A 27,670-nucleotide genomic window follows, 5' to 3' on the forward strand; every position below is an offset into this window, starting at 1 on the left:
AGTATTTGTAGTGAAATGGTGTTAGGGAAATTGATGGGATTGAGGGCCGATAAATCCCCAGGGCCTGATAATCTACATCCTAGGGTACTTAAGGAATTGGCCCTAGAAATAGTAGATGCATTGCTGGTCATCTTCCAAAATTCGATAGACTCTGGAACAGTACCCATGGATTGGCGGGTAGCTAATGTTACCCCACTGTTCAAAAAGGGTGGCAGAGAGAAAACGGGGAATTACAGATCAGTAAGCCTGACATCAGTAGTGGGGAAAATGCTAGAGTCCATTATAAAGGATGTAATAGCAGAGTACTTGGAAAAAAGTGACTGGATGGGACAAAGTCAACATGGATTTACAAAAGGTAAATCGTGCTTGACTGATCTACTGGAATTTTTTGCGGATGTAACTGGTAAAATAGATAAGGGAGAACCAGTGGATGTGGTGTATTTGGATTTTCAAAAGGCTTTCGATAAGGTCCCGCATAAGAGATTAGCGTGTAAAATTAAGGCACATGGGATTGGGGGGCAAGGTATTGACTTGGATAGAGAACTGGTTGGCAGACAGAAAGCAAAGAGTTGGAATAAACGGCTCTTTTTCCGAGTGGCAGGCAGTGACTAGTGGGATACCGCAGGGATCGGTCCTTGGACCCAAGCTATTCACAATATATATTAATGCTCTGGACAAGGGAACTAGATGTAATATCTCCAAGTTTGCAGACGACACAAAGCTAGGTGGGCGTGTGTGCTGTGAGCAGGATGTCAAGAAACTCCAGTATGATTTGGACAGGTTGGGTGATTGGGCAGAAGGATGGCAGATGCAATATAATGTGGATAAATGCGAGGTTATCCACTTTGGTGTCAAAAACAGGAAGGCAGATTATTATCTGAATGGCAATAGATTGGGAGAAGGGGAAGTGCAACGAGACCTGGGCGTCCTTGTGCACCAGTCGCTGAAAGTAAGCATGCAGGTGCAGCAGGCGGTTAAGAAGGCAAATGGTATGTTGGCCTTCGTAGCGAGAGGGTTTGAGTACAGGAACAATGATGTCTTGCTGCAGTTGTACAGGGCCTTGGTGAGACCACATCTTGAGTATTGTGTGCAGTTTTGGTCGCCTTATCTGAAGAAGGATGTTCTTGTCATGGAAGGAGTGCAGCGAAGATTCACCAGGCTAATACCTGGGATGGCAGGAATGGCGTATGAGGAGAGATTGGGTCAATTAGGCTTGTACTCGCTGGAGTTTAGAAGAATGAGAGGGGATCTCATCGAAACTTATAAAATTCTAACAGGACTAGACAGACTAGATGCTGGAAGGATGTTCCCGATGGTCGGGGAGTCCAGAACCAGGGGTCACAGTCTAAGGATAAGGGGTAAGCCATTTAGGACAGGGATGAGGAGGAATTTCTTCACCCAGAGAGTGGTGAACCTGTGACATTCTCTACCAAAGAAGGCAGTAGAGGCCAATTCATTAAATATATTCAAGAAGGAGTTGGATATATTTCTTAAGGCTAAAGGGATCAAGGGATATGGAGAGAAGGCAGGAACAGGGTACTGAATTTGGATGATCGGCCATGATCTCGTTGAATGGCGGAGCAGGCTCGAGGGGCCAAATGGCCTACTCCTGCTCCTATCTTCTATGTTTCTATGTTAAGTCTCTGATATAGAAAAAAAACACACATGGTACCATTAGACACTAGCCCATTGATACTTAATTGAAGTTGGTTTGGCGACTTTACAGAAGGAAAATACAAAGTATGAAACAATAGAGAAAAGAGTATGGTGGAATGTGAGAACCTCTTCACCCATGTCAAACAATAGAAGTAATGTAGTTAGTCTATTAGTTATTGCTACTGTCGTTAGCAGTTAATAGTGCTATCAAGCGGCACCTACTCACCATTAACCTGCTCACCGATGCTTAGTTTGGCTTCCACCAGGACCACTTGGCTCCAGGTCTCGTTACAGCCTTGGTCAAAACATGGACACAAGAGCTGAATTCCAGAGGTGAGGTGAGAGTGACTGCCCTTGACATCAAGGCAGCATTCGACCCAGTGTGGATCCTTAGTAAAAGTAAAGTCAGTGGGGATCAGGGGAAAACTCTCCAGTGGCTGGAGTCACACCTGGCATAAAGGAAGATGGTTGTGGTCATTGGAGGCCAATCATCTCAGCTCCAAGACATTGCTGCAGGAGTTATGATCTGGAATGCACTACCTGAAAAGGTGTTGGAAGCAGATTCAATGGTAATATCTCCCCTCTCTGCCTCTGCCTCAGTCCATTTGCTGCTGAAACCCTCATCCATTCCTTTTTTACCCCCAGACCTGATCGTTCTCTCCTGGCTAGCCTCCCAACTTACACCCTCCATAAACTTGAGCTCATCCACAATCTGCTGCCCATATCCTAACTCACACCAAGTGCCATTCACCTATCACTCCTGTGCACGCTGACCTACCTGGTCCACCAATGCCTCCATTTTTAAATTTTCATCCTCATATTCAAATTTTCCATTGTCTTGCCCCTCCGAATGTCTGTAACCTCCTCTAGCCCTACAACCCTCCAAGAGCTGTGCATTCCTCCAAATCTGGCAGCTTGTACATCCCTCACATCCTTTGCATCACCATTGGCAGTTGTGATTCAGCCGTCTAGGCACGAAACTCTGGAATTCCCTCCCCAAACCATTTTGCCTCTCCACCTCTCTCTCCTCATTTAAGAAGCTCCTTAAAACCTACCTCTTTGACCAAGAGTTTGGTCACCTATCCTAATGTCTGTTTCTTTAGCTCAGTGTCAATTTTTTAACCTGATTACGTTCGTATGAAGTGCCGTGGGACATTTTACTACATTAAAGGCACTAGTTGTAGTAGTAGTAACTTTCAAAAGGGAATTGGATTTATACTTGAAAAGGAAACATTTGCAGGGCTTTGAGGAAAGAGCAGGGGAGAGGGACTAATTGTATTCAATTATGATTTAAACTGCATGAACTTAACAAAAGACTCTAGCTTTGTAGCTTGTATTTTATTGTGACTGTTGCCCTAAAACATTACTCTACAGCAACAAAAATGTGAGCTGTTTTACTGAGGATCAAGAGACTACTTTGAGTTGTTTTCCCCAAAACTATAATTCTTCAGACTTTTTTCCCAATCAATGCATGTAAAACAATCACAAATCCCATTAATAAATCTTTCTTGTGAGAGAGTGAAATAAGACAGAGTTAAGACCTTTATTTACCTGTCCATACTTTGCAGCTAGGTGAAGTGGTGTCCAGTAGCAGTTATCAGGAACATCAGGGTTAGCTCTGTTCTCCAGGAGTACGGTGGAGACATCCTTATAGCCACTAGCACATGCCATGTGTAGCTGCAAACAGTAACAAAATGAATATGTTGATGGGCAAAGTATGAAAACCAAATAGATAACTAGAAAGCCTTATCTAAATGTAACACATGGGCACATAATTACTGCGAGGAGAATGCCAAGGGCTGGGCCACAAAGGAAATAAATTAACTAAAATCAGATCTCCCTTGGAGAAAATGTCATTTTACTTATAATTGTTTACGGTTTAGATTATCAAGTGTGTGCATGTGTGTGATGAGAAAGCACAACACGTCTGGATGCATTGCTGGTGGACATGTTTAGTTAATTAGATGATTTCAAAGCTGTTGCCAACTTAATTTGCAAGGTCAGAAATGCCCAAATGTGATGGATTTTAGAAATCTCATTCCAGTGGAATGATTGACACTTCATTTCCTTTCAGGTAAGCCATCCAAGAACAGAATATTGAAGGCAGATCTGTAGCTGGCGAACGGTGCTTGAATTTCAAATTTTATTACTAAATTATTTTTAAAGTATAAAAATAAACTGAAACACAATTTGGATTGAAAATTAATAAATTCTTTAGTACTATAAATCCCTTACTCTGTAGACATATCTGCACCTTCACTAAGACCACCTATTTCCACCTCCGTAACATCGCCCGACTCCGCCCCTGCCTCAGCTCATTTGCTGCTGAAACCCTCATCCATGCCTTTGTTACCTCCAGACTTGACTATTCCAATGTACTCCTGGCTGGCCTCACACTTTCTACTCTCCGTAAACTTGAGGTCATCCAAAACTCTGCTGCCCGTGTCCTAACTTGCACCAAGTCCCGTTCACACATCACCCCTGTGCTCGCTGACCTACATTGGCTCCCGGTTAAGCAATGCCTCAGTTTTAAAATTCTCATCATTGTTTTCAAATCCCTCCATAGCCTCGCCCCTCCCTAACTCTGTAATCACCTCCAGCCCTACAACCCACTGAGATGTCTGCGCTCCTCTAATTCTGGGCTCTTAATGACTTCTTGTAATTTGCTGCAGTCCTCCTCAGTATTGACTATCCCCTCCAATTTGGTGTTGTCTGCAAATTTAAAAAATGTGTTTTTGATTCCAAAGTCTAAATTATTAATATAAATTGTGAGCAACAGTGGTCCCAACACTGATTCTTGTGGGACCCGATTTCCCAGCTTCTGCTACTCTGAATAGCTACATTTTACCCCTACTCTCTGCTTTGTCTTGTAGCTAGCTAGCTATCCATTCTGCTACGTGTCCCCTGATTCCGCATCATTAGACCTTATTCATTAGTCTATTATGTGGTACCTTATCGAAGGCAATTTGGAAATCTAGATATATTACATCTACTACATTACCCTTGTCTACATTCTTTGTTATCTCTGCAAAGAATTCAATGAGGTTGGTCAAGCAAGACTTCCCCATTTGAAATCCATGCTGACCATTCATTATTATATTTTTGGTTTCTAGGGGGGGAGAAATTCATTATAGCCCAGGAATGGGCAGTATCTTCAGAAAAGTTTGAGATTTAGCACCAGGCGCTAATGAATCACACTGCATGCAAAATTAAGTATCATCGCTCAAAGAAAAGATTGGAGCACTAAATCAAGCGCTAATGGCCTAGCTCAGTGGCGCTACACTCAAAGCGCTAACCAATATCAGGTGCTGTCTAATCGCAAGTCATCATTGCCACAGGCTCTTTCCAGTTCTTAAAGGGGAGGTTCATTGATGCTGCAGAACCTCATTCTCAGCATTTCTGGCTGTTAACCTATGTCAGCAAGCAGGAGCAGGCCAAACCCAAGGAGCTGGATGACTCAAGCAAGTGTCCTAATGGTAGATCCATGCCCCAGGGTGAGAGCCCGCAGATTTTTGGACCAAGCACTGAAGGAATTGGTGCCTGCTGTGGAGAGACGGCGAGCAGTGCTCTACCCGGCAAGTGGCAGGGGGCCCTCGCCGCAAGTCTTCCGTGCCATGTGGAGGGAGGTTGCCCAGCATGTCTTGAGCAGCACTGTGGTCCCAAGGACCCACACACAATGCAGGAAGAAATTTAACAATCTCACTCAGATGGTCAGGGTGAGTCAATGCCTCAACAAATGCTACATACAACCATCTGAAACAGTCTGCACACACTGGCCAAAGCACCACACCCCCAGCACTCATCCACCAACAATCTCTACTTACTGACACTCACACCCACATCTCACACCTTGCACACAATGACAGCTATTCAACTATGGCAGGCACATCTCCCAAACACATTGCTCCACACTCACTCACACACTTCCTTTTCTCTTGCAGGCCAAGGTGGCTCACAACAGGAGGGAGCAGGAGCGCACTAGCGGGCGACAAGCCGACACCCAACCACTGTCTGTGCTGGAAAATGGAGTGCTGCAGATTATTGGGTGCCAGGTGGTGGGCGCCATGGCCACCACCGATGTTGGCCCCCTTGGGGACAACAATGGTATGTTCATCCCCACTCCTTCTTCTCACATCCCACTTCCCCCTCACCCCACAAGCCTTTGGCACTTTCCAGCTAATCACGTTGTATGCATGCATTTCTCCCTTCCTGCCTCCCTCCCCTCACCTTAACCCGACTCTTGTGATTTTATGCTTTCAGATAATGAGCAAAAACCTGAGCAGCCTATCCCTGAGGGCACCGTTGAGCGAGGAGGAGGAAGAACACACCGCATCACTGCATGTCTCACCCGCAGACACCAGCTCAGATACTGGGTGTCAGGGCGAGGCTGGTTCTGGACCCAAGTGCAGATAGATGAGGCGAGAAGTAGGTATGCAGTCTTAAATAAAAGTACTTTACTAGAATCACACAGGTAAACAGTTACAAACATAGGAGCTCAAGACAAGCTACCACTAGGTAAATGGCTTGTCAAGACTGAGCACAGAGGGAAGAAACCACAGAACTTAAATACAAGCAAAAACAGGTGAAACCAATAAACCTGATAAAAGGCAGTTAAGTAAACTAGTAACTATTTAGCAAAGGGAAACAAACAAGTGAAGGTGCCATCTAGGGGTTACTGAGGGAACTAACCGGCACCCTCACAGGACCCCCTCCCCGAGGAACGGCTCCTGACGTTCCTCCTGGACGATCAGGGTGGCGACGGCGAAAATCCCTGATGAGTTCAGGATCCAAAATGTCCCGGGCCGGAACCCAGAAATGCTCTTCACGACCATAACCCTCCCAGTCGAGCAGGTATTGAATGCTCCTCCGAACCCGGCGACTATCAAGGAGGCGACGGACAGTGTAGGCTTGCTGACCGTCAATCATGCGGGGCGGGGGGGGGAGGTCTGGAAGCAGGGAGCAAGGGACTGGTAAGTACCGGCTTGAGGTGAGAGACGTGGAACGTGGGATGTATCTTCATCGACCGAGGAAGAAGGAGCCGGTAGGCCACAGGGTTTACTTTTTCCAAAATCCTAAAAGGTCCGATGAACCGGGGAGCCAACTTGCGGGACTCCACATGGAGCGGAAGATTCCGGGTAGACAGCCAGACCTTCTGTCCAGTCCGGAACCGAGGAGCTGGGCGGCGGTGTCGGTCAGCCTGCACTTTCTGCTGAGAAGAAGCAAGCTGCAAGGCGGATCGGACCCTCCTCCAGGTATGGCGGCAGCATTGGACGAACCCCTGGGCAGCCGGGACTCCTACCTCCCTCTCCTGTTCAGGGAAGAGTGGCGGTTGGAAGCCACATTGACATTCGAAAGGTGAGAGGCCAGTGGAGGAGCTCTGAAGGGTATTGTGCGCGTACTCTGCCCAGACCAGATACTTGCTGTAGGTGGAAGGATTGGAGGACACAAAGCTTCTTAGCACCCTCTCCAGATCTTGGTTGGTTCTCTCAGTCTGGCCGTTAGACTGTGGGTGGAACCCAGAGGAGAGACTGACGAAGGGCCCAGGAGGGAACAAAAAGCCTTCCAGAACCTGGATGAGAACTGGGGACCACGGTCAGAGACGACATCCAGGGGCAAGCCATGGAGGCGGAAGACATGCTGGACAACCAGCTGGGCAGTCTCTCTGGCAGAGGGAAGCTTGACAAGAGGGACGAAGTGAGCAGCCTTGGAAAAGCGATCGACCACAACTAGGATGGTAGTGAATCCCTCAGATGGAGGTAGCCCGGTGATGAAATCCAGGGCGATATGAGACCAGGGACGGCTGGGGATGGGCAAGGGATGCAGGAGAACAAGTGGAGGTTGTTGGGATGTCTTGTTCTGGGCACAGACGGGACAAGCGGAGACAAAGGCCCGGGTGTCGGCTTCAATAAAGGGCCACCAGAACCTCCTTTTAAGGAACTCGAGAGTCCGACGGATCCCAGGATTACCAGTCAATCGAGAAGAGTGCCCCCATTGAAGGACCTGGGCGCGCACCTGACTGGGGACATAAAGGCTATTAGGAGGGCCTCCTCCAGGGTCAGCCTCCTGACGTTGGGCCCCTTGCACCACAGTCTCAATCTCCCATGCGACGGGAGCAACAATGCAGGAACTGGGGATGATAGGTTCCGGGGTCCGGTCCTTTTCCGAGGGGTCAAACTGGCGAGAAAGGGCATCTGGTTTGAGGTTCTTAGACCCTGGGCGGTAAGACAGGAGAAAGTTGAACCGGTTAAAGAAGAGAGCCCACCTGGCCTGCCGAGGGTTGAGGCGCTTGGCGTCCTAGATATATGTCAGATTTTTATGGTCGGTCCAGACGACAAAAGGATGCTCTGCTCCCTCCAACCAGTGTCTCCACTCCTCCAAGGCCAACTTAACTGCCAAGAGTTCCCTGTTGCCAACATCGTAGTTACTCTCTGCTGGCTTCAGGCGACGGGAAAAGAAGGCACAGGGATGTAGCTTTTGGTCCTTAGGAGAGCGCTGGGACAGGACAGCCCCAACTCCAATATCCGAGGCATCCACCTCTACGATAAAGGGCAGGATACTCACAGATATTGCGCTTGGCCTAACATATGAAATCAGATTACGTTGGATTGTAAATGGAACCTCTCATGGCAGATTCTCCATTACTCAAGTCAGGTTCTTCCTGGCAAAACTGCTTCCTGGGGTCAACAGGAAGAAAGGTAGGAAGGTCAAATGACCTCTCACAGGAAGAAAGGAACAAAGGTCAAATGACCTCACACAGGAAGAAAGGAATAAAGGTCAAATGACCTCACACAGGAAGAAAGGAACAAAGGTCAAATGACCTCACACAGGAAGAAAGATCAGATGACCTTTGCAGCATACAAACTGTTAACACAATAACCGCCACCAGAGGGTGCTATTGCATGTAAAAATGTCCAGAATGTCACATAATGTCCATCGGTCCAGAACATGTACTGTTGCCCTTTAAACGTAAAGGCAAACTTGTACTGATCCTCCCTCCTTAAAGGGATGGACCAAAACCCGTTGGAAATATCCAGCACCGTGAAAGTGGTCGCGGATGCTGGGATACTTCCTATCGGGTCGGCAGCTGCTGCTACCGTGGATGCACAGGCAGGGATGTTACTATTGAGCACCCGATAGTCCACCGTGGCCCTCCAGGAATTGTCCAGCTTTCTAACCGGCCACAATGGAGAATTCACGTGGGTGGCTATCGGTCTCAGAATTCCCTGCTGCACTAAGGAGGAAATGGCTGCTTCCATGCCTGGCTCTGCTTCCCTGGGGAAGTTATACTGTTTCTGTGGTCGGGCCATGGGGTCCCCGTCTACGCTGACCTCAAACCCGTTGACCCTCCCGCAGTTGTGTTTGTGTGTGGCAAATGTGGCTAGGTGGGCCTGCACAAATGCCTGGAGCTCCTGTGGGGTGTTACTGACCATAAGCTCGAGGTTATAACCCTCTTTGGGCTTCATGGTGCATAGGGTCCCCTTCCCTTCCTTTCCTGGGATTACTACTACCTCACCGTCCTTTCCTTTACTTGCCCCCCATAGGCAATGATTTCTCAAATCTACTAGGATCCCGTGGCCCACAATAAAGTCAGCTCCCAGGACCCCACTTCCACCCTCCACTTCCCATTTCATCAGGACACAGGTCCACTTAGAGCAGAGCGGTCCTAAACGAATGGCGAGCGGGATGGAAATGAGCCGGCCTGTTCTTTGCCTGTGAACCCCGACAGACTGTGTGGGACCCCATTAGACATAGGCGAGGTGGTGGGGTTAGCTGAGTGGACCATGGTGCATGATGCCCCCGTGTCCAACAGCTAGTTCCCCGTCACCTTTTCCACCTCCATCTCCACGAGGGGTCTTTTCCATTCATCGTACCAGAGAGAACACAGGTAAACAGGCTGCGCTGGCTCTAGTCAGGGCTGCGGGTTGGATGGGGCTGACGGGGTCAGAGCACCGGTAGCGGCTGCTACTCTCCCCTGGCCAGTCAATAAGGACCTGATGGTGTCCAAAAGTGACTCGACCGCGGCGGGAGGGATTCCTGCCTCTGCCTTTTGGGCTGGGGCAGTGGAATTCTTACCCTTGTTATCTTTCCAAGGGTTTTTGCACTCCTTCCGCCAGTGACCATCCTTCCCACACCCGTAACAATTCGTCTTTGTGTTGGGGGGTTATTCCCTTCCTGGTGCCACTCTTTCCTACCCGTTCCGGATTTTACCTCATGCACCTTCCCCTTGGGTTGGTGTCCATCGGTTCCCCTACCGTTCTTATAGGCTAGGGTCAACTGTCTGATCACTGTAAGTTCGGTGGTCTGGGGATTCTTGGGGTCGAATCAGACCGCCACCTTGGCCCGGACCTGTGGCAAGCTGTTCGCCACCAGGCAATGGAGCCAATGGGCCAGGGGAGCCCCGTTCAGGAACGCCCGGTTAGGTGTCCCTGGGCAGGCCCTCCGGTACACCAGCCATAACCGGTCAGCGAAAGCCTGCGGGGTTTCCCCTGTGAGCTGGACCGTCTTCTCCACACGGGAGAAAGGACTTCCCACATTCATTCCCATGGCCTCTAGAACTTCATCACTGAGCTCCTCATACCCGCTCTGTCCCTTCTTACACTCGTCAGAGAGGGATTGGAGGAGCCTACTCTCCAGGGAGAATAGCAGCATCTTGGCCTGCTCAGCACCATCGCAGTCGTTGACGCTGGCTGCCTGCTCTACTTCCCTGAAGTGGATTGAGGGGTCTCCCTTTTCGGAGAGCTTTGGGATATGTCTCACCAAGCTGTTGGGTGCTATAGGGTAATACAAACTGGTTTTGCAGGGGTCCCCCATCGTCGCCATTGACGGGTGGGCCGAACCTCCGATGCCGTGCTGGGCACATCGGTCCCGACTCCGACCTCTCTGGCGTGGTTGCTCCACCTCTGCTCCCACCTCTGGCTCCACCCCACCTTGCTGCCAGACCTCGCTGAAACCTGGCGCTACGGGTGGTGGTCGTGAGACCTCCTGTCCCTCAACCGGGTCGTCCCTGGGCACTACCGCTGATGTTTGAACTGTCCTCCCCTCGTTCCCCATAAAATCCACCTGACCTGCTTATGAGGCACACCATGCCTTTTGCCTTCCTGAGGACCAGGCTCAGATTTTCTATCCGTTGCTTGCAGGGGCCGTGATCTGCATCTTCAAACCCCTGTTCGCTTGCTAGCTTATAAACTGCCTTTACCTCCTGTACTTTCTCTTCCTGTTCCCTAGCTTGCTTTGCCAAGTGGGCGTTCTTTTCCCGCAACCTTAACTCATTACCCTTGGCTTCAGTGACTTGGCACTGTAGGTATTCCAACTGGGCCTTGTGTTCCCCCATTAAATACAACCTCTCCTGATTCAGGGCCTGCAATGCTACCATTAACTTTTCCCCTGCTAGAGCCTTATCCTGGTTCTCCAGTGCTGACTCATTTAACTCGGCTGCCTGTGCTGCAACGAGCCTGTCCAGAAGCTGGACCTGCTTTTTGAAACACATCAGCCAGACTGCATTCTCTAAAGACTTCTTGTGTTCCTTTCCCTCTCTCCACTTAGCTGCTGCACCTAACGGATGCCCAGCCCTTAACAGAGAGGTGATCCACTTCTTTGTGATATTCACCTTGCTAAGCACATAATCAGAAATCCTTTCCTCCATCATGGTTTGCTCATCCGAACCATTGTCTACTGCATCGCACCCCTGTTGCCGGAGTCCTGCCGCAGTCGCCATTTTCTGTAGGGGGTGGCGTGTGGCGCGTGCGCCCAGTCAGCTTCGCCTCTGACTGTCCCTTGAGTGGTTCAAATCGCTCCCACACCCCTGGGTTCTAGACACCGGACTTAGGTACAGGCGGCGATGCAGAAAATCGAGTAGACAAGTGGTTTGGTATAAGAAAACCAAGAATTTATTAAAACAGAATAAAACACAGTCTTACGAGAAGCTACTGGTAGAAAATAGAGGCATAAACAATAATTATACTTATATGGGAATGGGGAACACACGGCACATCGAGGGAAAAACAACTACATTAACAATCCCCTTATCCTTATCCCACCCCATACCTAACTAGGTTAAGCTATGAGGGGCCAGGAATTCATGCGCACCAATCCAAAACCTATTGCTTTAACGTTGTGAGTTTTGAGGTTTGGTCTTCTGTCCTTTGGGGTACTCCATCGCCACGTGGTCTCAGGGCACGGTGCTGGAGTTGTTGCTGCGACTCACCTTCCCTCTCCTCAGCTACCGTCGTCATCTCGTCGTGATGGGTTCTCTTCTTCTTCTCCCTTGGGCAGTCGTCGGCGGTAACGTTGCGGTTGTGGGTCGGTTGGCGGTCTTCACTGCTTATTTGATTTTACTACCCATTCTTTGAACGCTGGCATATTCGTTGCGGCACGGACACCCGCGTCTAACGCCAGCTTATTTGCAGTGTTTAATAGCCAACTTATTCTCACTGTCCATACATACACTGCTAAATTTTTCCCCAAATGCCAGCTTATAACTAGGCGTTTGGTTTTTACCAATGCGTCTTTTGATGCCCTTCTCGGCTCTTGTCAGTTTTTACCTTCTTCTTCGTCTCGCCTTGTCTCGTCTTGTTTCGTGGCCCATGTGTCCTGTATGACTTTGAACTCGGGTCTCGTTCTTCTCGCCCGTTTGGTATGGATGTCCTTGGTTGTTTAAACGGTGTGGGGAGCGAGAAGAGAACCCGCCATGAGGCCAGGGCACGAGTACGAGCAGCAGCAGCCCAAGACCAAACAAGAGGTCAGAATCAAGAGAGCGATTGCTACTGATGGGCCTCCAATTATACATGTTTCCTCCACTCCTTATCTGTGCGCCAAATCAGGTCAGTCCATTGTTTCACTTTTGGCGGGCTGTTTTAAATGATTACAACCATTTACTTTAACTACTTTAGGAGTGGGTATCTCCGGGTCTAATGGCCCTGATGTCCTGGTTGCTTTGTCATGGAAAATGACTTGATTGTCCTCATCCTACCTTGATGGCTACTGGGAGCTGTTATCGATTAAACATGCAGGGACCTAATGGCCACCATTATAGGCCCATCTAGCTTGATTCGATTCGATTCAAATAAATGCATATTCTGTGTTTACTTTGTCTGGCTGGGCTCCAAAGAGTCTCTGATCACAGATTCCTGCATTTTAATGTTTTGTCTGCAGGCCTGCTTGCTGGCAAAGCCTTGCTTTTAAAAATCCTGTCAAGGTTGGTCACGAGGTTTACAGAAGCCATTTTTGGGTACCCTATTTTTCAATGACTTGTCCAAAAACAGGGTCCCTTGATCCATAACTTGGGGAGTGCGGGAATTTTGAGAACCCTGCACTTACAAGACGGCCAATTACATCCACTTCTTAACGGATGAAGCAAGTGTCACTGTGTGGGCAGTTGCGTTTGCCAATACGGCAGGCTTCCCAAGGGTGCAGGGCATCATTGACTGCACACATGTGGCCATCAGGGCACCACATCATAACCCAGCTGTATTTGTGAACCACAAGTGCTTCCACTCCCTTAACGTACAGCTGGTGTGTAACCACAGGTAGAACAATATGCATGTGCGCGAAAAGTTCCCTGGCAGCTGCCATGACTCGTACATCCTGCGGCAGTCCACTGTGCCTCAGCTCTTCAATCTGCCAATCAAACTTTCTGGATGGCTACTTGGAGACAAGGGCTATCCCCTGAAGACATGGCTAATGACACCGATGAGGAGGCTGTCAAACGAAGCTGAGGAGCATTACAATGAGAGCCACATTTCCACCAGAAGCATCATAGGAATGCTCAAAATGCGCTTCAGATGCCTGGACAGGTCTGATGGAGCCCTACAGTATGCACCAACAAGAGTGTCCAGATTCATTGTGGTCTGCTGTGCCCTGCACAACATTGTAGAGTAGCATAAGAACATAAGAAATAGGAGCAGGAGTAGGCCATACGGCCCCTCGGGCCTGCTCCGCCATTCAATAGGATCATGGCTGATCTGAATCTAGACTCACGTCCACTTTCCTGCCCTCTTCCCGTAACCCCTAATTCCTTTATCTGCTAGGAAAATGTCTATCTCCATTTTAAATTTATCTAATGTTGCAGCTTCCACAGCTCTCTGGGGTAGCAAATTCCATAGATTTACTGCCCTCTGAGTGAAGAAGTTTCTCCTCATCTCAGTTTTGAAAGGGCAGCCCCTTATTCTAAGATCATGCCCCCTAGTTCTAGTCTCACCCATCAGTGGAAACATCCTCACCGCATCCACCCGATCAAGCCCCCTCACAATCTTATATGTTTCGATAAGATCGCCTCTCATTCTTCTGAACTCCAATGAGTAGGGTACCAACCTACTCAACCTTTCCTCATACATCAACCCCCTCATCTCTGGAATCAACCGAGTGAACATTCTCTGAACAGCCTCGAGAGCAAGTATATCTTTTCTTAAATATGGAAACCAAAACTGCACGCAGTATTCCAGGTGTGGCCTCACCAATACCCTGTATAACTGCAGCAAGACTTTCCTGTTTTTATACTCCATCCCCCTTGCAATAAAAGCCTATATTCCATTGGCCTTCCTGATCACCTGCTGCACCTGCACACTAACTTTTTGTGTTTCATGCACCAGGACCCCCAGATCCCTTTGTACTGTAGCACTTTGCAGTTTCTCTCCATTTAGATAATAACTTGCTCTTTGATTTTTTCTGCCAAAGTGCATAACCTCACACTTTCCAACATTATATTGCATCTGCCAAATCTCTGCCCACTCACTTAGCCTGTCTATGTCCTTTTGCAGGTTTTTTATGTCCTCCTCACTCACTGCTTTCCCTCCCATCTTTGTATCGTCGGCAAACTTGGATATGTTGCACTCGGTCCCTTCCTCCAAATCATTAATATAGATTGTAAAGAGTTGGGGTCCCAGCACTGACCCCTGCGGAACACCACTAGTTACTGATTGCCAGCCCGAGAACGAACCATTTATCCCAACTCTTTGTTTTCTGTTAGAGAGCCAATCTTCCACCCATGCCGGTATATTACCCCCAATCCCGTGATTTTTTATCTTGATCAGTAATCTTTTGTGTGGAACCTTGTCAAATGCCTTTTGGAAGTCCAAATACACTACATCGACTGGTTCCCCTTTATCCACCCTGTATGTTACATCCTCAAAGAATTCGAGCAAATTTGTCAAACATGACTTCCCCTTTGTAAAACCATGCTGACTCTGTCCTATTAAATTATGTTTATCCAAATGCTCTGTTACTGTTTCCTTAATAATGGACTCCAACATTTTGCCAACCACAGATGTTAGGCTAAGTGGTCTATAGTTTGCAGCTTTTTGTCTACTTCCCTTCTGAAATAAGGGTGCTACATTAGCAGTTTTCCAATCTGCCGGGACCTTTCCTGAGTCCAGGGAGTTCTGGAAAATGATCACCAATGCATCCACAATCCCTACCGCCACTTCTCTCAAGACCCTAGGATGTAGGCCATCAGGTCCAGGCCAGTGAATAGTGTTAGATCTGTGTATCTTGATGTTGTGTTTCCCTCAATAATGAGACAAGGGACTGCAGGGAACAATCAACAGGTGTTTACTGGATGAGGGTTACTCTAAAACTAACTGTACAGATCCCTACTCAGGGTTTATATACAGCTAGGGGTCAAATTAAAAAACAGAACCTCAAGGGTAATAATCTCTGGATTATTACCTGAGCCACGAGCGAATTTGGCTAGGACAAATAAAATTAGAGCGTTAAATGCGTGGCTCAAAGACTGGTGTGGGAGAAATGGGTTTTGCTTCCTGGGACACTGGCACCAGTACTGGGGCAGGAGGGAGCTGTTCCGGGCTTCACTTGGCCAGTGCTGGGACTAGAGTCCTGGTGGATCATATAACTAGGGCTGTAGAGAGGGCTTTAAACTAACTAGTGGAGGGGAGGTTCCTAGAGAGCAAATAATAAAAATGACAACAGAGAAGGTCATAGACTTAGGTAGCAGTGGGGAAATTAAAAACCAGAGCGTGTCAGGAAGGGGCAGAAGGTATGGAGTAAAAGGTAAAGTAATAAAAAGGGCAAAAGCAGGAACTAAGTGTCACAAAACATATTTGAAAGTTCTCTATCTGAATGCACGTAGCATTCGTAACAAAATAGATGAGTTAATGGCACAAATAACTACATATGGGTATGATCTTGTGGCCATTACAGAAACATGGCTGCAGGGTGACAATGCCTGGGAATTAAACATACCAGGTTATTTAACGATCAGGAAGGACAGGCAGGAAGGAAGGGGAGGTGGGGTGGCTATGTTAATAAAGGAAGGAATCACTGTAATACAGAGAAATGATATTGGGTCAAAAGATCAGGATAATGAAATAGTTTGGGTGGAGGTAAGGAATAATAAGGGGGAAAAAACACTAGTGGGCGCAGTCTATCGGCCTCCGAACAGTTGCAACTTCTCTTGGACGGAGTATCAATCAGGAAATAGTTGAGGCTTGTAATAAGGGAACATCTATAATTATGGGGGATTTTAACTATCATATTAATTGGGCAAATCAAATTGGGCAGGGCTGCCTTGAGGATGAGTTCATTGAGTGTATTAGGGATGGGTTTCTTGAGCAGTATGTAACTGAACCGACCAGGGGGCAAGCAACCTTAGATCTGGTCCTTTGTAACGAGACAGGATTAATTAAAAATGTCCTAGTAAAGGATCCCCTTGGAATGAGTGACCATAACATGGTTGAATTCCATATTCAATTAGAGGGTGAGAAGGTTGGATCTCAAACAATCGTGCTAAGCTTGAATAAAGGAGACTATGAAGGTATGAGAGTGGAATTGAGTAGAGTGGATTGGGAAAATAGATTAAAGGGTAAGATGATACATGATCAGTGGTGTACATTTAAGGAGTTATTTTACAACTTCCAAAAAATATATATTCCACTGAGAAGAAAAGGGTGTAAAAGAAAAGACAGCCATCCGTGGCTAAGTAAAGAAATTAAGGATAGCATTCAACTAAAAACAAGGGCATATAAGGTAGCCAAATCTAGTGGGAGGAGAGAGGATTGGGAAAACTTTAAAAGACAGCAAAAACTAACAAAAAGATTGATTAAGAAAGGGAAGATAGATTATGAAAGTAAATTAGCAAAAAATATAAAAACAGATGGTAAGAGTTTTTATAGTTATATAAAAAGAAAAAGGGTGGCTAAAGTAAATGTTGGTCCCTTAGAGGATGAGACCGGGAAATTAATGGTGGGAAATATGGAGATGGCAAAAACACTGAATGAATATATTGTATCAGTCTTTACAGTAGAGGACACTAAGAATATCCCAACACTGGACAAACAGGGGGCTATAGGGGGGGAGGAGCTAAACACAATCAAAATCACTAAGGAAGTGGTACTTGGTAAAATAATGGGACTCAAGGTGGATAAATCACCTGGATCTGATGGCTTACATCCTTGGGTCTTCAGGGAAGTGGCGGTAGGGATTGTGGATGCATTGGTAATAATTTTCCAAAACTCCCTGGACTCAGCAAAGGTCCCGGCAGACTGGAAAACTGCTAATGTAACACCCTTATTTAAAAAGGGCAGTAGACAGAAGGCTGGAAACTATAGACCGGTTAGCCTAACATCTGTGGTAGGTAAAATTTTGGAGTCCATTATTAAGGAGACAGTAACAGGACATTTGGATAATCATAATTTAATAGGACAAAGTCAGCATGGTTTTATGAAGGGGAAGTCATGTTTGACAAATTTGCTGGAGTTCTTTGAGGAAGTAACATATAGGGTGGATAAAGGGGAAACCAGTGGACGTAGTGTATTTAGACTTCCAAAAGGCATTTGACAAGGTGCCACACAAAAGATTATTGCTTAAGATAAAAAATCACGGGATTGGGGGTAATATTCTGGCATGGATAGAGGATTGGCTATCTAACAGAACGCAGAGAGTTGGGATAAATGGTTCTTTCTCGGACTGGCAATCAGTAACTAGTGGTGTTCCACAGGGGTCAGTGCTGGGTCCCCAACTCTTTACAATCTCTATTAACGATTTGGAGGAGGGGACCGAGTGTAACATATCAAAGTTTGCAGATGATACTAAGATGGGAGGGAAAGTAGTGAGTGAGGAGGACATAAAAAACCTGCAAGGGGACATAGAGAGGCTAAGTAAGTGGGCAGAGATTTGGCAGATGGAATACAATACTGGAAAGTGTGAGGTTATGCACTTTGGCAGGAAAAATCGTAGAGCAAGTTATTATCTTAATGGCAAGAAACTGGAAAGTACTGAAGTACAAAGGGATCTGGGGGTCCTGGTGCACGAAACTCAAAAGGTTAGTATGCAGGTGCAGCAAGTGATTAAGAAGGCCAATGGAATGTTGGCTTTCATTGCTAGGGAGATAGAATATAAAAATAGGGAGGTATTGCTTCAGTTGTACAAGGTATTGGTGAGACCGCACCTGGAATACTGCATACAGTTTTGGTGTCCATACTTAAGAAAAGACATACTTGCTCTCGAGTCAGTACAAAGAAGGTTCACTCGGTTAATCCCGGGGATGAGGGGATGGACATACGAGGAGAGGTTGAGTAGATTGGGACTCTACTCATTGGAGTTCAGAAGAATGAGAGGCCATCTTATTGAAACATATAAGATTGTGAAGGGGTTGGATCGGGTGGATGCGGGGAGGATGTTCCCGATGATGGGTGAAACTAGAACTAGGGGGCGTAGTCTTAGAATAAGGGGCTGCTCTTTCAAAACTGAGATGAGGAGGAACTACTTCACTCAGAGGGTGGTAGGTCCATGGAATATGCTGCCCCAAAAAGCTGTAGAAGCTACATCATTACATACATTTAAAACAGAAATAGACAGTTTCCTAGAAGTAAAGAGAATTAAGGGTTATGGGGAGCGGGCAGGAATTTGGACATGAGTCTAGGTTCGGATCGGACATGGCCCTGTGGGTTGCGAAGCGGGCCCAGGGGCCGTGTAGCCTGATCCTGCTCCTATTTCGTGTGTCTAATTCTGTTAGATTCAGGAGATGGTTCTGTGATAGTAGATTGGCGGTTAGGATCAGATCAGCCATGATCTTATTGAATGGCGGAGCAGGCTCGAGGGGCCGATTGGCCTACTCCTGCTCCTATTTCTTATCTTCTTATTGCCACTTTGGTCCCTAATGGGCCCTGCTCTTTCTCTGGTTATCCTCTTGCCCTTAATATACTTATAAAACACCTTGGGATTTTCCTTTATTTTGCCCTCCGGTGTTTGTTCATGCACCCTCTTCGCTCTCCTAATTGCTTTTATAAGTACCCCCCTGAACTTTCTGTACTCCTCTAGGGCTTCCACTGTTTTTAGTCCTTTGTATCTGCCAAAAGCCTCCCTTTTTTTCCTAATCCATTCTTGTATATCCCTTGACATCCATGGTTACCTGGGTTTGTTGGTCCCACCCTTGACCTTTACGGGAACATGTTGGCGTTGTACTCTCTCTATTTCCTTTCTGAAAGACTCCCACTGCTCTGATGTGGATTTTCCTACAAATAGCTGATCCCAGTCCACTTTGGCCAGATCCTGCCTTATCATATTAAAATCGGCCTTCCCCCAATTTAGAACCTTTATTTCCAGTCCATCTTTGTCCTTTTCCATGACTACATTAAATCTCATCGAATTATGGTCACTGTCACCAAAATGCTCTCCTACTGACACTTCTACCACTTGCCCGGCTACATTCCCTAGAATTAGGTCCAGAACCGCCCCCTCTCTTGTAGATTCTATACCCCGGAATACTGAGCTGCCAGTCCTGCCCCTCCCTCAATCATGTCTCTGTGATAGCAACAATATCATACTCCCATGTGTTCATCAACGCCTTCAATTCATCTGCCTTACTCGCAAGACTCCTTGCATTAAAATAAATGCCATCCACCCTTGCCATGCTCCCCTGTGCTGTTACATATTTGCTCTGCCTTCCAGGCTGACTTGTTTTTTCCTCTATATTTGGCTGTGCATCACCCCCTACTATCGCTCCACTCCATATCCCATCCCCCTGCCAAGTTAGTTTAAACCCCACCCCCCAACAGTACTAGAAAACCTCCCCGCAAGGATGTTGGTCCCGTTCCAGTTCAGGTGCAACCCGTCTGACTTCTACAGGTCCCACGTTCCTCAGAAGCAGACCCAGTGATCCAGGAAACTAAAGCACTCACTCCTGCATCAACTCTTTAGCCACGCATTCATCTGCTCTATCCTCCTATTCCTATACTCACTCATATGTGGCACTGGGAGTAATCCAGAGATTACAACCTTTGAGGTCCTGCTTTTTAATATTCTACCTAGTTCCCTAAATTCTTGTTGCAGGACCTCATCCCTCTTTCTACCCATGTCATTGATACCAATGTGAAGCACGACTTCTGACTGTTCGCCCTTCCCCTTCAGAATGCCCTGCAGTCGTTCAGTGACATCCTTGACCCTGGCACCAGGGAGGCAACATACCATCCTGGAGTCACTTCTGCCACCACAGAAACGTCTATCTGTTCCCCTTACGATAGAATCCCCTATCACTATTGTGTAATGTATACACCTTTAAGGGGGGAACTATGTTTTACAGCTCATGTATACTGCAGTACCGGCAGTGACCACACCTGTATATAACACTGAGTAATAATCTGTACAGATCAGTTCCAGTGTGAGCCACGTTGAGTAAACACCTGTTGTACCATTCTCCGCAGTCTGTGTCTTATTATACACGGACGTAACATTGGCGACAAGGCACGTTCGAACCTACCTGCAACTCTGCATCACCTCCCGGGGATTCGTTCCTGGAGATCAGTGGATTGGAGGTCAAGGCCAGAGACTCGGGCGTCGACCACGGGCAACCGCCCAGTCATCCAGCAGAGACTCGAGAATTGCAGGGGAGGCTGGCGAGAGCCAGGCTTGGCTTTCCAGTCAAGGTGGTCCAGCGAAATGGGCTGGCAACAGGTAGTGCGCAGACCCTTCCTGGACAGGGTCAGGCTAGAGCCCGACCAAGCGGCACAGCAAAGGGCCGAGCAGCGTCGACGGGGGAGAGAGAGAGGGCAGAGCGCACAGGGTGCAGCCGGTGTTCAGGGGCCGAGCAGTGTCGGAGAGAGGGAGAGAGAGACGCGCAGAAACCCGCGAGGCGCCGCCATTGCCACGAGGACCGCTGAGAGTGGCGTTGGCAGCAGCGCAGGAGACGCGCGCGAAACCTATAGGACGCTGCCATTGCCACGAGAACCGCCAGGAGCGGCGTCGGCAGCAGCGGGGGAGGAAGGAAAGCGCGGGAGACGCCATTTTAAGCCATTGGGAGATGCCATTTTAAACCACACCCAAAATGCCAAATAGGGCAGTATCACCACATTTGACAATGAAGTCGAAGATTGGACTACATATGTCGAAGGAATAGAGGTGTACTGCAAGGCAAATGGGGTGTCAGATGACAAGAAAGCGTCGGTATTGTTAAATTTAATGGGTGCAAAGACGTATGGTTTATTACAAAATCTAGTAACCCCAATGAAGCCAATGGAAAAGAGTTTTGAAGACATAGTAACAATACTAAAGGAACATTTAAACCCCACACCGCTGCTGATAGCAGAAAGATTCAAGTTTCACAAACGGAACCAGCAGAAGGATGAAAGCAATGCTGATTATTTAACAGAACTGCGCAAACTATCGAAACACTGCCAGTTTGGAGCGGGACTGGCAGATACCTTAAGGGACAAGTTTGTGTGTGGGCTTCAAAGTGAAGGAACCCAGAAACGGCTTTTATCTGAAAAGGACCTGACGCTGGAAAAGGCTTTCAGCATTGCGGTATCATATGAAGCAGCAGCACGGGGCGCTGCAGAGATACAACAGAGACCGCAAGAATATGGCACAAACGAAATGTCATATGGAACAGGGAAGTGCTATCGCTGCGGCAGAACAACACACGACCAGAATGATTGCTGGTTCAAAGACAAAGTGTGCAGACAGTGTGGATAAGTAGGACACATAGCACGAGTCTGCAGGTCGGGAAAGAAAACCAGCAATAAGAAACCGACCAAAGGAAAGTACAAGAAGGTACATGAGATAACGGAGAATAGTTCAGACGAACAAAAGAGTGATAACGACTCCGAAAGCAGGGAACTGAGATGTCTGAAACTACATCATCTGATCACAACGGAGGATCACCGAACCATTTGGGTCACTCTCAAGATAGCAGGAGTCCAGGTAAAGATGGAATTGGACAGAGGATCAGCCCTAACAGTCATAAACCGACGGGACTACGAGCGGCTATTCTCACACATACCCATTCTCACACAAAAATTATTTTGAAGACGTACACGGGGCAAAAAGGCTACCCCAAAGGAAAAATAAGGGTGACCGTTATATATAACAGTAAGGAAACACCAAAACTAGACCTGTATGTATTGCAAGATGGAGGACCACCATTACTGGGACGTGAATGGATCCGGAAAATACAACTGGATTGGCATTCCATACAGGCACTGACTGTGGCTGACAAAAAGGATGACGACGTCACACCTGGGCGACTGTCAAAGATCCTAACTGATGCGAAAGAAGTGTTCCAGCAAGGACTCGGAACACTAAAAGGCATGACAGCAACGATTAAAATTGAAGAAAACGCAAGCCCAAAATTTTTTAATGCCAGACCGGTACCTTATGCGATCCGCCCAGCCGTCGAAGCAGAGCTGGAGAGTCTGAAACGTTCAGGTGTACTGTCCAAGGTAGACTGGAGCGATTGGGCTACACCCATTGTCTCTGTGACGAAAAAGTAGTTGAGTAGCACGCCTGGGGAACCAAGGAAGGTTCGCATCTGTGGGGACTTTAAGGTAACAGTGAACCCGGTCCTTCACACCGTACAATATCCACTTCTGCGGATTGAAGATATTTTCGCCTCGCTATCTGGAGGGAAACGCTTCACTAAGATTGATCTGGCCCAGGCATATCTGCAAATGGAGGTAGAAGAAGCATCAAAAAAATACCTCACAATCAACACCCATAAAGGTCTCTACCAATACAACCGGCTGGTATTCGGGGTAGCATCAGCTCCGGCTATTTGGCAGAGGGCAATGGAACAAGTCCTGCAAGGGATCCCAGGGACCCAGTGTTATTTGGACGACATCCTGGTCATGGGCGAAAATAACAGTGATCACCTTGCCAACCTGGAGCAGGTGCTCACTAGATTGCAGGAATATGGGCTCCAAGCTAACCGCCCCAAATGTGAGTTTTTTAGAAAACAGATCTCGTATTGTGGCCACGTTATCGATAAAGAGGGGTTACATAAGTCCCCAGAGAAGATTGAGGCAGTAGTCAAGGCTCCAGCACCGGAAAATGTGTCACAACTGAGGTCGTTCCTTGGGCTGGTAAACTACTACCATAAGTTCTTGCCAAATTTGTCTACAATACTACACCCACTGAACACCTTACTGCAAACTGGGGTGCCATGGAAGTGGAGTGACGAATGTAGACGAGCTTTCCAGAAGAGCAAAACACTAATCACATCGAAAGAGGTATTGGCCCATTACAACCCAGCATTACCAATTCGGTGGCATGTGATGCGTCACCCTACGGCATTGGAGCGGTGCTGTCGCACAAATTCTCAGACGGCTCAGAGAGGCCAATAGCCTTTGCGTCACGATCACTAACCTCAGCCGAGCGTAACTATGCCCAGATTGACAGGGAGGCCCTCAGCCTAGTGTGGGGAGTGAAAAAGTTCAATCACTATCTGCACGGGCAGAAATTCACCTTGCTGACTGATCACCAGCATCTTGCCTCCATTTTTAATCTGAAGAAGGGCGTTCCGGTGATGACTGCGCAACGACTACAAAGATGGTCACTTTTTCTAGGGGCGCACCACTATGAGATTGAATATAAGGGCACGAAACAGCATGGAAATGCTGATGGGCTATCACGCCTGCCACGGCCTACTGCAGAGGAAGCACCAGCAGTGGATCCTGTCGAAATATTCCATTCGACTATAGTTGAATACCTACCGGTAACTAACGTTTGTATCGAAAAGGAAACCCGAAATGACCCGACACTGTCTCGGGTATATGATTTGACGGTGAAGGGATGGCCAGCACATGGCGACTCACTGTTGCCAGCATTCTCGACAAGGAGAGAACAGCTGTCAGTGTGCCGGGGGACCTTGATGTGTGGATCCCGAGTGGTATTTCCACCCAAGTTAAGGGATAGAGTGCTCAATGATGTTCATGAGGGTCATCTGGGAGGGGTAAAAATGAAAAGCCTAGCCAGGGCTTATGTGTGGTGGCCGGGAATCGATAAACAATTCGAGGACCTGACCAAGAGCTGCTCAGGATGCCAGAAAGTCCAAAATGCACCACCACAGGCCCCTCTACACCCACGGGAGTGGCCCACATCTCCATGGCAATGGGTGCATATTGATTTTGCTGGTCCATTCATGGACTCAATGTTTTTAATAGCCGTGGATGCGCACTCAAAATGGCCTGAGGTCATCAAAATGTCCTCTACCACCACGGAGAAAACTATTGCAGTCCTACGGACCATTTTTACCAGGAATGGCTTGCCAGAACAGATTTGCTCCGACAACGGACCACAGTTTGTGTCCGAAGAGTTCCGGAGGTTCTTGAAAAAGAATGGGGTAAGGCATTACACATCCGCCCTGTATCATCCAGCCACAAATGGATTGGCTGAGAGGTTTGTACAAACCTTTAAGAAGGCAATAAAGGCTATGTACAATGACAACATTCCGCTGCAGCACAAGGTGGACAATTTCCTGTTCGCCTCCCAGAATGTGACACATGCAGTCACCAACCAGGCCCCAGCCATGATGTTCTTTAACCGAAGGTTAAGATCTCGCCTGGATTTGCTCAGACCAAATGTACGAAGAGATGTTGAGAGTAAGCAATTCCAGCACATCCATGAGAAGCCAACAAGGAGCTTCAATGTAGGGCAACCAGTCTTGGCCCGCGACGACCGAATGGAAAAATGGCAGCCATGAACGATATGCACACGGCAGGGCCCACTAATGTACACAGTGGACGTTGGGGAGAGCATCGTGAGACGTCATGCTGACCAGATCCTAGAGTCACAGGAACAAGTCAACCCCATGCCTCACCCATACGTACCTGGTGATGAACCCGACGTACAGGTCGCATCTACCCCAGAAACAGTAGCATCGGAAGCTGATGAACCAACCGACGACAGGGGGCCAGAATCGCCTCTGCACCAAGAGCAAGACACTCGGGAAAGGCGCTATCCAGAAAGGATCAGGAAGCCTCCCCAAAGACTGAATATATAAATAGACTATTTTCAGCTAATGTTGCATGTTAAAAGTGTTAATTGTAATTAGTTTGATATTTAATTGTTAAATGAGTGTTATGGTACTGTTAGTCTAAAAGGGGAGGAATTGTAATGTATATACCTTTAAGGGGGGAACTATCTTTTACCGGTCATGTATACTGCAGTACCAGCAGTGACCACACCTGTATATAACACTGAGTAGTAATCTGTGCAGATCAGTTGCAGTGTGAGCCACGTTGAGTAAACACCTGTTGTACCGTTCTCCGCAGTCTGTGTCTTATTATACACGGACGTAACATATTGCTCTCCCACACTTTTTCCTCCCCTCCTGTGCAGCTGAGCCACTTGTAGTGCCATGGATTTGGCTGTTGCTGCATTCCCCTGAGAAACCATCTCCCCCATCAGTATCCAAAACAGGAAATCTGTTGGAGAGGGAGATGGACCCAGGGGACTCCTGCACTACCTTCCTAGTTCTTTTACTCTGTCTGGCGGTCACCCATTTCCTGTCTGCCTATGCACTCTTTACCTGCGGTGTGACCACCTCGTTAAAAGTGCTATCCACGAAGATCCCAGCGGATTGGAAGTTAGTAAATGGAACACAGCTATTCAAGAAAGGAGGGAGAGAGAAAACAGGGAATTACAGGCCAGTTAGCGTGACATCAGTCAGCGGGAAAATGCTGCAATCCATTATTAAGGAAGTGGTAACAGGGCACTTAGAAAATCATAATATGATTAGGTAGAGTCAACATGGTTTTATGAAAGGGAAATCATGGTTGATAAATCTATTGGAGTTTTTTGAGGATGCAACTGGCAGGGTAGATAAGAACATAAGAACATATTTGGCCCCTCGAGCCTGCTCCGCCATTCAATAAGATCATGGTGATCTGGTCTTGGCCTCAACTCCATTTTCCTGCCCGTTCCCCAGAACCCTGACTCTCTCATCGTTCAAAAATCTGCCTATCTCCGTTAGATGTAGCATATTTGGATTTTCAAAAGGATTTTGATAAGGTGCCACATAAAAGGTTGTTATGCAAGATAAGCCCTCATGGGGTTGGGTGTAATATATTAGCATGGATACAGGATTGGTTAATGGACAGAAGACAGAGAGTAGGAATAAATGGGTCATTTTCAGGTTGGCACTGTGACTAGTGGGGTGCCGCAAGGATCAGTGCTGGGGCCTCAGCTATTTACAATCTATGTTAATGACTTAGATGAAGGGAACGAGTGTAATGTATTCACATTTGCCGATAATACAAAGCTAGTTGGGAAAGTAAGCTCTGAGGAGGACACAAATAGTCTGCAAAGAGATATAGACAGGTTAAGTGAGTGGGCAATAAGGTTGCAGATGGAGTATAAAGTGGGGAAATGTGAGATTATTCACTTTGGTAAGAAGAATAGAAAAACAGAATATTTTTTAAATGGTGAGAAACTATTAAATGTTGGTGTTCAGAGAGATTTAGGTGTCCTCGTACAGGAAACACAGAAAGTTATCATTCAGGTACAGCAAGCAATTAGGAAGGCAAATGACATGTTGACGTTTATTGCAAGGGGGTTGGTGTACACGAGTAAGAAAGTCTTGCTGCAGTTGTACAGGGTTTTGGTGAGACCACACCTGGAATACCATGTACAGTTTTTGTCCCGTACCTAAGGAAGGACATACTTGCCTTAGAGCTGGTGTAACGAAGGTTCACTAGATTGATTCCTGGGCTGAGAGGGTTGTCCTATGAGGAGAGATTGAGTAGATTGGGCCTATACTCTCTGGAGTTTAGAAGAATGAGAGGTGATCTCATTGAAACATATAAAATTCTGAGAGGACTTGATAGGGTAAATGATGAGAGGCTGTTTCCCTTGGCTGGAGGGTCTGGAATTAGGGGGCATATTCTCAGGATAAGAGGTCGGCCATTTAGGACTGAGATGAAGAGAAATGTCTTCGCTCTTACAATCGAAATTGGGCACTTTAGCACCGGCTGTTAAGGTCAGTTTTGCTGAAAAAAATGGTAGCCACCTCACTTCTGACCGCTTCCGGCACGGAACGCTGCGGCCGCCATTTTGGGCAGGTCGGCAACGCTGCAGTTGCCTGTGTTCACCGCTTATATTTAAATGATGCAGATCATGATGTCAATCAGCATGCAACTGGGGGCTCGAGTTGCAGTCGCACTTGGGCTGCAACATCACATGCAGATGGAGCCGAAGCAGCAAAGGGGACAAGATGCTCACAGAGGGAAGAGGAAACAAAAGATGATAAAGCAGAAGAGGAAAAAGCAGAAGGAAGGAGGCAACACAGATAGCCCCTTTCTAGCCAGAATATCCGGGATCGATTCATTCACCTGCGGTAGCAGTGAACACATCCCCAATTTCCCTTTCAACATTTGTCCCACACCTTACCTTCCCTCTGTTACTGACCATCACAGCGTCTTCTTGGTCACAATGCTGAAATAAAAGCCACCACAAAGCAAGCTTTCCAATCCAACTTTATTCATATATGCATCCAATATTACATCAAGAAATCAATCCCTTAGTGAGTGTCTTGTGTGTGCCTTTGCCTATCTTAATGATGTCACACAGTGCTACCCTAGTGGCTGCAGCATGGCTGGTGAAAGGCTGCTGACTTTCACTGGGGGACACTGCAGTTGGCCTTGCTGGTTGACCTTGAGGCGCTGGTGGCTGGGAGTGTGAAAGTGATTGACGGTGTTTCTTCTTCACTCTCCTCTCCCTCTTCTTGTTGACCCACTGGCTGGGCAGGCTGGATTTCTTGGGTGTGTGAAATGAGAAAGGCACAAGGGTAGGG

At 47.3% G+C, this 27,670-nt stretch overlaps 1 protein-coding gene across 1 annotated transcript in view; it reads right to left on the reverse strand.

Annotated features, from left to right (window-relative positions):
- Nucleotides 1-1,622: 1,622 nt before the first annotated feature.
- LOC147111561 (unconventional myosin-XVI-like) overlaps nucleotides 1,623-27,670 on the reverse strand; it is a 116,079-nt gene continuing 90,031 nt past the window's right edge. Inside the window, exons 4-5 of the mRNA XM_085998273.1 lie at nucleotides 3,208-3,333; nucleotides 1,623-1,643 (exon numbers count right to left, since the gene is read on the reverse strand). Of these exons, the coding sequence (XP_085854399.1) occupies nucleotides 1,623-1,643; nucleotides 3,208-3,333 (147 nt within the window). The remainder of the gene's footprint in view (nucleotides 1,644-3,207; nucleotides 3,334-27,670) is intronic.

Source organism: Somniosus microcephalus, chromosome 10, assembly GCF_052327205.1.
Source record: "Somniosus microcephalus isolate GS21.2 chromosome 10, FLI_Smic_1.0, whole genome shotgun sequence".
In the NCBI taxonomy this organism is placed as follows: domain Eukaryota; kingdom Metazoa; phylum Chordata; class Chondrichthyes; order Squaliformes; family Somniosidae; genus Somniosus; species Somniosus microcephalus.